Source organism: Paramormyrops kingsleyae, chromosome 19 (genome assembly GCF_048594095.1).
Source record: "Paramormyrops kingsleyae isolate MSU_618 chromosome 19, PKINGS_0.4, whole genome shotgun sequence".
Classification (NCBI taxonomy): Eukaryota; Metazoa; Chordata; class Actinopteri; order Osteoglossiformes; family Mormyridae; genus Paramormyrops; species Paramormyrops kingsleyae.
This window is the reverse complement of record NC_132815.1, coordinates 27,043,067-27,057,387: the sequence shown is the minus strand read 5'-3', so window position 1 is coordinate 27,057,387 and position 14,321 is coordinate 27,043,067. Positions and strand designations below refer to the sequence as shown.

The 14,321-nt window shown below is 42.8% G+C and overlaps 1 protein-coding gene across 2 annotated transcripts in view; it reads left to right on the top strand.

Moving 5' to 3' along the window:
• Positions 1–14,321, top strand: part of LOC111851194 (serine/threonine-protein kinase D3) — a 55,561-nt gene that overhangs the window by 38,951 nt on the left and 2,289 nt on the right. For both annotated transcript variants that reach the window (XM_023825877.2, XM_023825878.2), the window contains 13 exons: positions 418–607; positions 1,683–1,760; positions 2,012–2,195; positions 2,486–2,609; positions 2,748–2,825; positions 4,169–4,445; positions 5,126–5,178; positions 5,295–5,367; positions 5,463–5,569; positions 6,025–6,186; positions 6,379–6,477; positions 6,855–7,122; positions 13,895–13,980. In XM_023825877.2, the coding sequence (XP_023681645.2) occupies positions 418–607; positions 1,683–1,760; positions 2,012–2,195; positions 2,486–2,609; positions 2,748–2,825; positions 4,169–4,445; positions 5,126–5,178; positions 5,295–5,367; positions 5,463–5,569; positions 6,025–6,186; positions 6,379–6,477; positions 6,855–7,122; positions 13,895–13,980 (1,779 nt within the window). The remainder of the gene's footprint in view (positions 1–417; positions 608–1,682; positions 1,761–2,011; positions 2,196–2,485; positions 2,610–2,747; positions 2,826–4,168; positions 4,446–5,125; positions 5,179–5,294; positions 5,368–5,462; positions 5,570–6,024; positions 6,187–6,378; positions 6,478–6,854; positions 7,123–13,894; positions 13,981–14,321) is intronic.

Below are 14,321 nucleotides of genomic sequence, written 5' to 3'. Positions count from 1 at the left end.
TCCATAAACTCTGAGTTGCTCCCTCAGCTCATTTTGGGTTAGGTTTGATGTTCTGCTGGGAACCTTAGGGCATAGGTTCTCGAATGGATAAGTTTTAAGCTTACCAGGTCCTCCAAATAGGGAAGTTGTCTCGGCCCCCCAGGGCCCAGGTGGGAGGAGTTCTATGCTTTGGGGGCCTGGTTGAATTAGTTTAGTCCTGGGCCTGGGAATTATGTGTGGTGGGCTCGAAGATTACTAAAACGAAAACAATAATAATAATCTTGAAACTTTTTAAAAATAGCTGCTATTGTATAATGTTACATGATTAAATGTCAAGGTCAGCCATGCTGGGAAAATAGCAATAACATAGAAAAGCCTGAACCATAGAGCCCTGGTTCCCCTTTCTTACGTTGTCACGCCTTCCGTCTCCCGTAACAGCGGTCCCAGCAGGAGGCGGGGAAGCGCATCCCATCATGGAGCGGCCGGCCCATCTGGATGGAAAAGATGGTGCTGGGTCGGGTCAAGGTGCCCCACACCTTTGTGGTGCACTCATACACACGGCCAACCATCTGTCAGTACTGCAAGAGGCTGCTCAAGGGCCTCTTCCGCCAGGGCATACAGTGCAAAGGTGGGCCTTTAGGGGGCGTCCTATGCTAATACATACTGGTCTTGTTGCTTCACTTTCACGTCCATAGTCATCAGCCAGGGCCTGGGAAGGATGTTTACTGCCACATTACTGCAGCCAGAGTACTGGTGCTGTGTTACCATAGCGATAAACTAAGCCCTGGTGATTGACTGAAAACCTGTGTATGTCTTTCATGTTGGGCTAACCAGAAAGCTTACAGACTGTCAGTGGACATCCTGTAGCCATTAATGAATCATCTTTTCAGGATAAGGAGTTCGGATCAGTCATACTAATTGTATCTATTGAAAAAATCAAAAGTCTGCTTGATGCCATCTTGTGACCGGGTAGTCTAATTGATCTACAACAAATTGATCTGAGTACAATACATGTTTTTGAGGTATGGTGGTACTTTGGAACACAAACTTAAATTGTTCAAGAAGGCTGGTTGAGTTGGGACTTGGTCAAAGTCCAAATCAAATTTCCTCCTAAGAAACAGTGTAAATTAATTTTATTCATTCCAAACCCCTAAATCATTGCCTGTTTAAACTTATGTACACCAATACACATGAAAATGCACACATACAAAAGCAATAAACTTGAAATAAATGATCATTTCTGAGCACTTTACCTTCATTGAGGTGAGCTGATGGCTTACTAGAAGTGGCAGGTGGAGAGGAGGAGGTCTTTTTTATTTTGTCGTGATCCGAGTTTTCTCTGTAGTCGCAGTTTGAATTTTCTCGACGGACCCATTTGAGGTCTGAATTGGTAAAGTTGAACACGTCTCCACCCATACAAGTTTGAGCAGGAACTGTCTAGTTCCAAAAATTTGGTCAAGGGACAAGTCGAAAAAAATTCAACAGACCCATTTGATGTCCAAGTTGGTTGAGTTAAGAGCCGTTCGAGTTTCAAGTTTCTACTGTATTACCATTCCCTGTTATTGAGGACAAAAGGTATAACTTTACTGCTTGAATATCCAGGAATATGGTAAAATCGTAGTACATGTGTAACTGGGATTGTCATGTTGTTGTCATGAGAATGATAAGCTGATTTTCTTTGTTATTATTATTATGACTTTCAGATTGTAAATTTAATTGCCACAAACGATGTGCACCAAAGGTACCGAGAAACTGTCTGGGTGAAGTGGTCTTTAATGGAGGTGAGTCTGAGCTTCATACTGATTTGGAGGCCTTTGCTCTCGACATCCTGAGTAAGGTTAAGGCCTAAAATGGGGTTTCCGCACCAGAGTAGGAATAATGAAAGTCCAATGTGTGGATGTGATATTCTTGATCCTTGCGATACCTGCTAAGGGTGCTGCTCATTAATGCCGACTAATTACAGTAGTGTATAGTTTTAGATAGCGGCCATCTCCAAGTCTTCCATTGCTCATATTCTCCTGCGTGGCCCCAGAGCCGGTCAGCCCGGGCCCAGAGTCTGAGATGGCCATGGAGGTGGACAGCAGCGACTCCACCAGCAACGGGCCCCGAGGCCTTGACGACAGCGAGGAGCCCTCCACCCCTGATGATAAAATATTTTTCATTGATCCGTCTTTCCTGGAGGGAGACAGGGACGAGGAGACGATCAAGGCCATCAGGTAGACAGGGCCCTGGCAGAGGGCAACACACATTTTTACACTTTGGTATCGGATACTGAGATTGGCCAATAACAGCTGGATACCATCTGTCTCACTTATGTGTCACTTTGGACAATAACAGCAACCAACCAACCAAACAAATTACAAGTTTTGGTTCAGCTTACTACATATATATACTTTTCCATTTAAAGTTTTGGTATTTATCTGTATATGTATTGGCATGTTAGCTGCACACATGTTAATTCCTGTATGTATGTGTCAGTGCTCACTCGTGTGTGCCTTATCGCCAGCCCCTCCTCCAGCACTAACATCCCCCTAATGCGGGTGGTGCAGTCCATCAAGCATACCAAGAGGCGGAGCTCCACCGTAGTGTGTGAGGGCTGGATGGTGCACTACACTAGCCGAGATAACCTGGTGAGCACCATGCTTCAAGCATTTACCGTATTTAATACAGAAAAGGAGCCTCTTCTTTAAATAAAAAGGTCCCATTCTTATGTGACCGGGACATTTCTGCTCCAGCTCGTCTTAGATGTCATGCTATCTCATCCACAGAGGAAGAGGCATTACTGGAGACTGGACAGCAAGTGTCTGACTCTGTTTCAGAACGACACCAGTTCCAAGTTTTACAAGGTGGGAGCAGAGTCAACTTCATTTTTGCTGTTGCATCAAACCAGTGACTTGCCGCCTCCTTATGCACACTGAATTTTATCAAGCTTTATACAAATTATAATTCAATTAAATTAAAATTTTGATATGTATGAATGAAACATAATGGCCGTGGGTGATCATATTTTATGGCACAAGTGATCCACAGTGGATGCTATAGGAACTTGGTGAATTTTGTATGCTGGTTTGGCTTATTTAAAAACAGGCTTTCCTGGCTCACGTATATAGATATACTTCTTTAGGTGTACTGGCGATACTATTTCTGCTACATTAATTAGATTACAACCTCCTTAGTAGACACAGTCATTCAATTAAGAATCATTCTTTGAAATTATTTTTCTAATTGTTTTCATGATATTATAGACAGTATATTACAGAGTACACCATAAAAATGATTAGCCGATGCTTATGAACGATCGCTTCCATATACCACATACAGTGATCCCCCGATGTATTGTGGATTTTTCCCTGACGCGATAGGCGGGGAATCACTGTACACTGAGGCTTTGCTCTTCACAAGGAACTGGCAGTCTAGGACACAATCACACAGAAGTGAGAAGCAGTTATAGGATTCTGTTATTTCTATTTTGTCACTTAGTGTAGTCACATGATCATCACAAGCAGACACTATCTGGAAGTGGAGCTGTACAATGGCATATCTGTGGATCTAATCAGGAAACCCCCCCCCCCTCCCCCCCATCAACTGGCCAGTTCTTCCTAAACACGCCTGACTGAAACCACAGAGAAACTTCCTCCCCCGCTATATTTCCAGCTGTAGCTGAGGCTGCTGGGGGCATTTTAGGGGTATTTTTTTAAACTTATTAAAACCTTACATGTTAATATTTGGGCTACTTCTTTTGTCTGGCCAGATTTCTTTGCACGCGCCCACTCCTGCCCAGCCTCCTTAATCAGGAAGTGCCTGTATCGGCGAGCTGCCCTTCACATGCTGCACTCTAATAACACCATAGCTTATGAGCCCTTCTTATTTAGCGAGTGTGGCTGGTAGGCTGATTATGAAGGGGCCTTGGAGCACAGTATACACACCATTCCCCAAAGCACCCTGTGCAGGAGTCCCCAGTAGCCTGCTTTGTGGTGTATGGAAAGAGACGCTATTATAAGTACGCTATATGGGCTTGAGTGTTCCCTTCAGGAAGTGTACGTCTGCCTCATTGTCTGACCAGGCTGCGAGTCTGGCATGACTCACTCTTTGACTCTGCATGTGTGACGTCCAGCCTCTGTCTGCCATCTGTCTGAGCCCCTGCCGGCTTTGCGCTCTCTGTAGCTGAGTGTCCCCGTCCCCACTGCAGGAGATCCCCCTATCGGAGATCCTACGGGTAGATGCTGCTCAGGACTTCAGCAGCCTCGCCCAGAGTGGCAACCCGCATTGCTTTCAGATCATCACCGATGGCATAGTGTACTACGTGGGGGAGAACAGCCGCAGTGGCCCCCTCAACCCCGCCTTGGCTGCCGCGGGGGTGGGCCTGGAGGTGGCCCAGGGCTGGGAGAGGGCTATCCGGCAGGCGCTTATGCCTGTGACGCCGCAACCCAGTGACAGTGCAGCCTCTGGACTGGACAGAGACCGCAGTGAGTTACTTCTAAACATCTCAGTCTAGCTGTAGCTCTATGTGACTTCCATCTTTAGGAGACTTTTATGAGACTAATTGTTCTTCAGTTAAGACAAAGATTATAGAAAATGACTCCTTTCAATTTTCTGTAGAGAGTATGTACTTGGAGCCTATGTCATGGCCTTGTGCTCACTGTTGGTGTTTGTATCACATGACGAGCACAGAATGTGGTTCAAGTAGCCATACTCCTCAGCTTGGCCAATCTGACCCTCCAATTCTCCAAGATTTTGAAAGGCTTATTTAGGTCTTGCCTTCACTGAAGTATATTGAGCATTACAGAAAACTGCATGGTACCTATTGCTGTGGTTAAAGCAAAGATAACATCCTTAATTATCGTCTGTCTTGTTGCAATTTTCCACCCATCCCACCCTTTTTGAATGAGGTGGGAAAGTGGAATGGGCTGGAAATTTTTATAGTCAGTCTTGGGGGGGGGGTGTTTGAACAAATCTTTGTATTCATTTCTGTCATTCAATTGTCCTAATTTTTTGGAATTGCCTTTGTGATGTTAGGAACGTCAAAGCATACTGTAATCATTTTATTATCCATTAATGTCCAGATTAAGTCCTGCTTTAGCTTGTTAGCCTACCCTGCTGATAACCTGTAACATAATAGCTGAAACATTTCTCCTGCCTTTACCAGGAAAGCTCTCCATCAGCATATCTGTATCCAGATCTGAAGTGAAGGAGAATGTGGTGAGGATACAATCCTGGTCTGAATGATAGAATGACCCTGCTAATACTAGCAGTTTGGTTGTCATTGCTACAAAGCAGTTTCTCTTTTTAAATGTAAATGTTTCCCTCTTGTGTAGGATATCAGCTCTGTCTATCAGATCTTTGCTGATGAAGTGCTGGGGTCCGGTCAGTTTGGAATTGTATATGGAGGTATTTTATAATTTCCATGTTCTATTTGTTGATTATAATCACTTGCATAGTCTTGGTTCTAAAAAATTACACTTTGCTATGTCTATTATTTTAAGGCAAACACAGGAAAACTGGACGAGATGTTGCCATCAAAGTGATCGATAAAATGAGGTTCCCCACCAAGCAGGAGAGCCAGCTGCGGAATGAGGTGGCCATTTTACAGGTACAGGATGGAGATCCTCTCTGTTTCAGTTACTTTCTTGGGGATTTCTGCTTTCAACCTCTGGGAGAATTTGTAATGGAACAATATTTAGTTCTGCTGTATTAATGTTGCACAAAAGCATTTGTAATATGGGGCTGTGTGTGACTCGTGATCAGAAGGTCACCAGTTCAAAAAAAATTGTGGTTGGCCAATGGTTCGGCACTGTTCGCAAGACCCCTAACTCATGGGACTGACTGATGCTGCTTTCTCAGTTGTAGGCTGCTTTGTATAAATGCATCTTCTAAATAGATAAATGGTAATCCTGGATTATCCCACAGCAAGTATTACACATGCAGTTCTTATACATGAGTTTAGTGTTAGGTGGCCCTTTCCTTGCACTTCATTATTCTGTCCAATGTGTTTTAACTAGTAGGTATGTACAAACACTGAGGGTTTCTTCAAATTCCTGCTCATAGAACCTCCATCACCCTGGGATTGTGAACTTGGAATGCATGTTTGAGACACCTGAACGGGTTTTTGTTGTCATGGAGAAACTCCACGGTGACATGCTTGAGATGATTCTCTCGAGTGAGAAGAGCAAGCTCCCAGAACGCCTCACCAAATTCCTGGTCACCCAGGTCAGTATTCAATAAGCTGGCAGCACACAATTGTAAGTTCATGAAATGGTCCTTTTACCTGAGTTTTATACGGCACTGTCAGATCGAAGTAGAACCAATGGTGGCAGAGCTTCTAATAAGGTCCGACTTCTTGTGATTGACTGAACAGGACCTGCTGTGGTTCATCAGATATTATTATTGGTTGTCTCACAGATCCTTGTAGCTCTGAGGCACCTACACTTTAAGAACATTGTCCACTGTGACCTGAAACCTGAAAATGTCCTTCTGGCTTCGGCTGAACCCTTCCCACAGGTACATGCCCCAACATCCTGCTTGAAAAGTTTATACAGGACAACACATGAACAAATAATTATATATATAATGGTTTTTGTGTCTAAATTATGTATTATACACCCAGTGCTATTTTGAGAAATGTATAAGGTATTAGGTTTATCCATATATCCATACAGATGAATATATTGAGTATTGGTGAAAAATAAGTAATTACTATTGATTTTAATAATGATTTGAAATAGTATTTATGATGGTATTAACTGGACAAGAAAGCTAGAAGTTTTAACTTGCAGCTGTATGAGTACTTCATAACACCAAGTTTTGTAGCAGCGCTAATCACAGAAGCTAATTGCTAATGATGCTGACCTTATTGGACGGGCCTCGCCTCCACGCAGGTGAAGCTGTGTGACTTCGGCTTTGCACGCATCATCGGGGAGAAGTCGTTTCGCCGCTCTGTGGTCGGCACACCTGCCTATTTGGCTCCCGAGGTCCTGCGTAGCAAAGGGTATAACCGCTCGCTGGACATGTGGTCAGTGGGCGTCATCATCTACGTCAGTCTGAGCGGCACCTTCCCCTTCAATGAGGATGAGGACATCAACGAGCAGATCCAGAATGCCGCCTTCATGTACCCTTCAACACCATGGAAGGAGATCTCTATAGAAGGTTAGACTAAGTTGTTTTAAAGGGGTCCTGTCTGTCATTGCTTACCTACTGTATACTGTACCGTTTCACTGCTGCACTGTGCAAAAGCCAAAGAAAATTATGTTTAAATTATCTTTGTGTCTTAACTTATCTATTTGAAAACCTCTCCAAAGGTGGTGAAATGTAATGAATACACAGAATGGCTGGGGTGACTCAGAAGTGAAATTTGGGAACCAAAGTGGTGTTCACCTAGCCATCCGACTAGATATCAGTAATGATATACTTGAAATTCTTGATACATTTATATTAGTATTTAGTTGCATATGTTCTAATGATAAATTGTTTTATTTTCTAAGCAAATATACACTTTGTACTCAGATGAAATGCTTTAAACATTTTCTTTTGACAGCCCAACACTTTCCACAGCACTGCATGTTTTCAGAATCGCTTTATTTCGCCAAGTATGCTTCACATACAAGGAATTTGTCATGGTGTGGGCACACGTGGTTAGGAAATACATAAAAACAAGGTTAAGAGATAAACAAATATACCTATACATATATGTATATATACATGTATATATAAACAGATTCATACACACATACATACATACACACACACGTACATATACACATACCCATATATACATATGTACATGCACATTCATACACTATATAGAACTATATAAATACTACTTTGACACACTGGACTGTTTATCTGTGCTACAATGAATTTAACTGTAGATATTTCAAATGGGTTGCAGGCTGGCTGCTGCTGTTAGTAAGTGCTACAGCTTTGGGAAAAAAGCTTTTGACATGCCTTGTTGTGCGCGTTTTTATAGACATGAATCTTCTACCAGATGGAAGAAGCTGGAAGAGATGTTTTCCAGCATGAAAAGAGTGACCTATAATCCTGCTGTTATAAATGTCCTGGAGTGTTGGTAGAGTACAGCCAATAATCCACTCCACTACTCTGACTATACGATGGAGTTTGATTCACTCTTCTGAAATAGAGGACCCAAACCAAATAGTTATGGATGACGTGAGGATAGACTCAATGATTGCTGTATAGAACTGAATCAGCATGGCCTGTGGTTTGTGGAGTTTCTTCAGCTGTCTAAGAAAGAACATCGTCTACTGTGCTTTTGTGGCAATAGCGTCTGTGTTCTTCTCCCACTTTAGGTTTCTAGATATGATAGTACCTAGGAAGTTGAACTTAAGTGACTTCACAGTGGAAATAACTGAGCCACTAATCCTGAGAGGTAAAAGAGTGGGAGGGTTGCGTCTAAAGTCCACCACCATCTCCACAGTCTTTTGTGCATTAAGCAACAGATGGTTGTGACTGCACCAGGATTACAGTTGTGCTACTTCCTTTCTGTAAGCCGCTTCGTCACCATCGGTTATAAGATCAACCACAGTGATGTCATCAGCAAACTTCACAATCTTCAAAGTCTGTTTTCTGGAGGTAAATTCATTAGTATAAAGGCAGAAGAGAAGTGGTGAAAGAACACAGCCTTGTGGTACCCCAGTGCTAATAGTTTGGATATCTGATGTATGTTTTCCTAGCCACAATTGCTGACTTCTGTTGGTGAGGAAATCTATGACCCATCGGCAAATAGGGCCTGGCACATTCAGTTGGGACAGTTTCTTCTGCAGGAGCTCTGGTGCCACGGTGTTAAAAGCAGAGCTGAAGTCCACAAACAGCATCTTAACATAGGTCCCTGGGTGGTCTAGGTGCTGTAGCGTGAATTGTAAGGCCAGATTTATAGTCTATATACGAACTGCAGGGGATCTGTCAGAGAATCAGTGATGGTTTTCAGGTGGGCCAGGACCAGCTGTTCGAAGACTTTCATAACAACAGAGGTCAGAACAACTGGCCCAAAGTCATTGAGTCCTGTGATGCTGGTCTTTTTAGGGATTGGAATGATGACTGAAGACTTAAAACAAGTAGGTGCTGAGGAGAGTTCCAATGATTGATTAAAAATGTCTGTGAAAACTGGTGCTAACTGATCACTGCAGTGCTTTAGGGTGGATGGTGAAACAAAATCTGGACCTGGAGCCTTTCTAGCTCTCTGTCTTTTAAACAGTCTGTTTACAGTATATCCTATTTTTTAATGGAAAAGTTGGAAGAAGAAAAAGAACAAGGTGGAGCTGGCAGAGATGAGGTAATGAAGTTGTTATTAAGCGACTGAGCATTCCCTCTGGTGTCTTCAATTCTACAATAGAACTTGTTCAGGTCATTGGTGAGTTTTTGGTCATTGAGGTTTAGTGGGGATCTTCTCACCTTGTAGTTGGTGATTTCCTTGAGGCTTTTCCAGGCTGATGCGGGGTCGTTGATAAGAATTTGTTGTTTCAGCCTGTTGGAATATGCTGTCTTTGCTGTTTTGATCGCTTTCTCCAGTCTGTACTTTGCCTTTTCGTAGAGACTTTTATCCCCACTTCTAAATGCCACCTCCTTTTCACTGCGAAGCTGAGTTCAGCTGAGAATCACGGTTTTTCATTGTTGTATCTTACATATGTTTTTACTAGGATGCAAACTTCTTCGCAGAAACTCATGTACGACGTCATAGTATCTGTATACTCGTCCAGACTGACTGCTACATCTTTAAAAACAGTCCAGTTTGTTGATTCAAAGCAGCTCTTAAGCTTCTCAATGTCGTCATTAGCCCACTTTCTCACTGTGGTCATAACAGGCTTGTCGGACATTAGTTTTTGTCTGTAATTTGGAATAAGGTGAATGAGGCTGTGATCAGAATGTGCCAGAGCTGCCCTCCTGACAGAATGATTAGCATTTTTAAATATGGTATAACAATGGTCCAAAATATTTCCTTCCCTTATAATGCTGACATGCTGTTTGTACTTGGGCAATTCTCTTGTTAAATGTGCCTTATTAAAATCCCATGGGTCTTAAATAATTTGTCTTCCCCCACCGGATTATCGATCCAGCATTGATACTGCTTTTTTATTGCTATTGGTTTTGCATTTCTTTTACTGGTGTCTAAAGCAACAGCAGCAATGTGGCCTCTCGAGTTGCCAGTTCAAGTCCCGGCGCAGATGTGTTTGTAAAGCTTGCATGTTCTCATAGGTTTCCTTTTGGTGCTCTGGATTCCATCCACAGTCCAAAGACTTGTGGTTTAGGTTAATTTGGTGTGTAGAAATTTCCTTTTGTGTGCGATTGTGCTCCCTGGTATCCCATCCTGGGTATACCCTTCCTGATACTTTGTACTCCTTGTAATGGACTGGTATCCCGCCCTGGGTATACCCTTCCTGATACTTTGTACTCCTTGTAATGGACTGGTATCCCGCCCTGGGTATACCCTTCCTGATACCTTGTGTTCCCTGTGATGGACTGGTATCCCATCCTGGGTATACCCTTCCTGATACTTTGTACTCCTTGTAATGGACTGGTATCCCGCCCTGGGTATACCCTTCCTGATACCTTGTGCTCCTTGTGATGGACTGGTATCCCGCCCTGGGTATACCCTTCCTGATACTTTGTACTCCTTGTAATGGACTGGTATCCCGCCCTGGGTATACCCTTCCTGATACCTTGTGTTCCCTGTGATGGACTGGTATCCCATCCTGGGTATACCCTTCCTGATACTTTGTACTCCTTGTAATGGACTGGTATCCCGCCCTGGGTATACCCTTCCTTATACCTTGTGCTCCTTGTGATGGACTGGTATCCCGCCCTGGGTATACCCTTCCTGATACTTTGTACTCCTTGTAATGGACTGGTATCCCGCCCTGGGTATACCCTTCCTGATACCTTGTGTTCCCTGTGATGGACTGGTAACCCATCCTGGGTATACCCTTCCTGATACTTTGTACTCCTTGTTAATGGACTGGTATCCCGCCCTGGGTATACCCTTCCTGATACCTTGTGCTCCTTGTGATGGACTGGTATCTCGCCTTGGGTATACCCTTCCGGATTCCTTGTGTTCCCTGTGATGGACTGGTATCCCTCCCTGGGTATACCCTTCCTGATACCTTGTGCTCCTTGTGATGGACTGGTATCCAGCCCTGGGTATACCCTTCCTGATACCTTGTGCTCCTTGTGATGGACTGGTATCCCGCCCTGGGTATACCCTTCCTGATACCTTGTGCTCCTTGTGATGGACTGGTATCTCGCCCTGGGTATACCCTTCCGGATTCCTTGTGTTCCCTGTGATGGACTGGTATCTCGCCCTGGGTATACCCTTCCGAATTCCTTGTGTTCCCTGTGATGGACTGGTATCCTGCCCTGGGAATATCGCTCCCGATACCTTCTGCTCCTTGTGATGGACTGGTATCTTGTCCTGGGAATACCCTGCCTGATACCTTCTGCTCCTTGTGATGGACTGGTGTCCCGTCCTGGGTATACCCTTCCTCTTACCTTGTGCTATCTGGGATAGGGTGCAGATTTACTGAAACCCTGCCCTGGCTTTGCAGTAAAACAGATGAGTGGATAGGTGGACCCTACCTTTTCAGGGATTTTATTTGTGGGCCCCTTTCAAGGTCATGGGTATGTAGGCAACTGCCTATTCAACCTGTTGAGGGTATGCATTGCTGTCATTTTCCCGCTGGAACACACCCCCTGAGATGGATAGAGTGGCAACACATGCTGCAACATTACTAATTTTAGTTGGGGAAACTGTGAAAGAAATAATTATTTGCTTAAAATAAAGGCAATTGGACTCGACATGTACAACTTCCCAAAGGACCAGAGGACCATGGGCATTGATATATGGCCAGCAGTCGGGTTTCCTGATAACATGTCTTGTAGAAACTTTTAAAGTTACAGTACCTGGCTAACTGTTTAAACATGCTTTATGGCGTAGCCCCTTATAAGAAAAACTAGGTTTATCTTGGCTAGCTTATACTATCTAATCACTCCCCCCCACACACTTTGTAATTAGATCACAGGGCTCATCATCATGGATATTTTTTTAATTAATGCTGATGAAAACTTTACAGTTACACAGAATATAAATAAATTATGCTAAATATTTCATTAAGGAGTAGTCAATACAGTATATAACCATATAGCAGCGTTTCTCAAACTTATTTGTCCTGGGGACCAGTCATGTCAGGCTTTGGGGCTGCAGGGCCCTGCATAAACGATTGTTATTATTATTACACCACTACCACTACTGTTATTATTACTATTAGTATTATTAGGGCTTATGCCTATGTAAGAACAATATTAAACATGACCTAACAGGAGTGCTTTGGCTAAATTTGAGATTATTGCCAAATAAATATATTATTGCCAAGTAAATATACAGATACAGTGTTACCTCAGAACTCGAATTTAATCCGTTCAGAACTCCGGATCGAATTTTCCAGATAAGAAATAATGGAAAACCAATTAATTGGTTCCCAGCCCCAAAAATTACACCTAAATATGTTTTTTTTTTTAGCATGTAAACACAAAATGAACCGGATAAATCAAAAACAGCATATACTATACTAAACACATCTAAGCACATTTGTCAAAACAGTAATTTGTAAAGTAAGAAAATAAATGTATCCAAACAATGTGTAAAGTTTAAAAAAACAATGTGTCCTGCCCCGATCGTCCGCTCCTTCCGTGTGCCACGCCCCCTCGTTAACCCTGTGTGGAATCCCCGTGATCAGCTGTTTCTGGTTGTTGTATTTAGTCCGCGTTTCAGTTTGTTTCCCCAGTTCGGTCATTGTATTGTCAGTCTGCGTTTTGCCTGCCTTACCTGTAATTAAACCCCGTATTCCCCGATACTCTGACGTCTGCGCCTTTGTCTCCGTTCCATCCCCGCTCGGCACGACAATATTATTATAATTAAACGTATTAATGGTTTATTATTAATATTAAATAAATTAATAAGAAATCTTTATTTTTACATGTATTTTATTATATAATAATAATTACAGTTACTGTCTATCATTGTCTAAATGTATTTTTACTGTCTAAATATATGTATTCAGGTAGTGTAAACATGCACAGTGCTATCACAGCGAATGCGAGACTGAGACTGAAGCGTTACCCTTTGTTTCCGCTGAGAGACGTGCCGCGTGACTCATTTCCCCATGCGTACAAGCTATACTAGGTCGGCGTTCACGGTTTGACTTCTGAGATTCAGATCGAGTTCTAGCTAAATTTTTTTTGAACTGGTTGGTTTGACTTTTAAGAAATTCGAGTTCTAATGAGTTCGAGAACTGAGGTACCACTGTATATAGTAATTAGGCTGTTGTTATTATTATTATTTACCGTTATTATTATTATTATGTGTATTATTATCGCATTTTCTTTTGAAGAAGTCATCTGATTTATCTTTTAGATGCGCATGTTTTGTTTCCAAATGCCAGCATAATTTCGATGGTTTCATAGCCTCGTTACTTAGCATAGGTTGGCAGTTGACACAGATTGGTTTCAGGGGGGAACTATCGCTAGAAATAAAACCGAATTTAATGTATGAAATGTCGTAATTTCGAGTAAATGGGTCATGCTTTTTTGCCTCTGGCTCATCCTGTAAGTCGGCATCATTTGATGGATGCTTCCGAAAGAAAGAATCGAGACTCGCTTGCTTTGAACACGCCATGATTTATTGACAGCTCTCGTAACGCGTGTGTGTCTGTAAAAAGTTTGGAGTGAATGAGACACTCCAGCTAAAGTCAGCTCTGGATGGACCATTCAGTCACACTTATTTCCTCTGTACTTTATATGCGTTTTTTTATAGAGTGAATCACTGATAATATGGTAATTTGCTGTGGCTGCTTGGTGAAAATGTTTCGGTTGCTTTTCTGACCACTTCTTCCCTTCCCCTGTGCTCCCATAGCCACAGATCTGATCAACAACCTCCTGCAAGTAAAAATGAGGAAACGATACAGCGTGGACAAGTCCCTCAGCCACCCTTGGCTACAGGTGAGGCCCCACTGTGTTTCCATTATGTATAGTAGGGTCGGGTTTGAGTGTCTGCTGGAAAGGTTCATGTGATTCAACCAGAGGCAACCAAGATTCAAACCCTCAATCTTCATTCTCCATCCTTGCTACCTGAGAGAAGTTTTAACAGCATGAACAGAGCTGTCTCTCTGTCTCCTTTCTAATACACCCCAATGTCGGCCATTGTAGAAAACATGAACTGCTAGACCCCAATTATTCAAATCACGGCCCTCGAGGTCTGAGCACTGCTGGTTTTCCAGCCTTCCTTTACCTGTGAGCCAGGTGTGAAGCCTCTGACCAATCAGAATCAGTAATTATTAAAC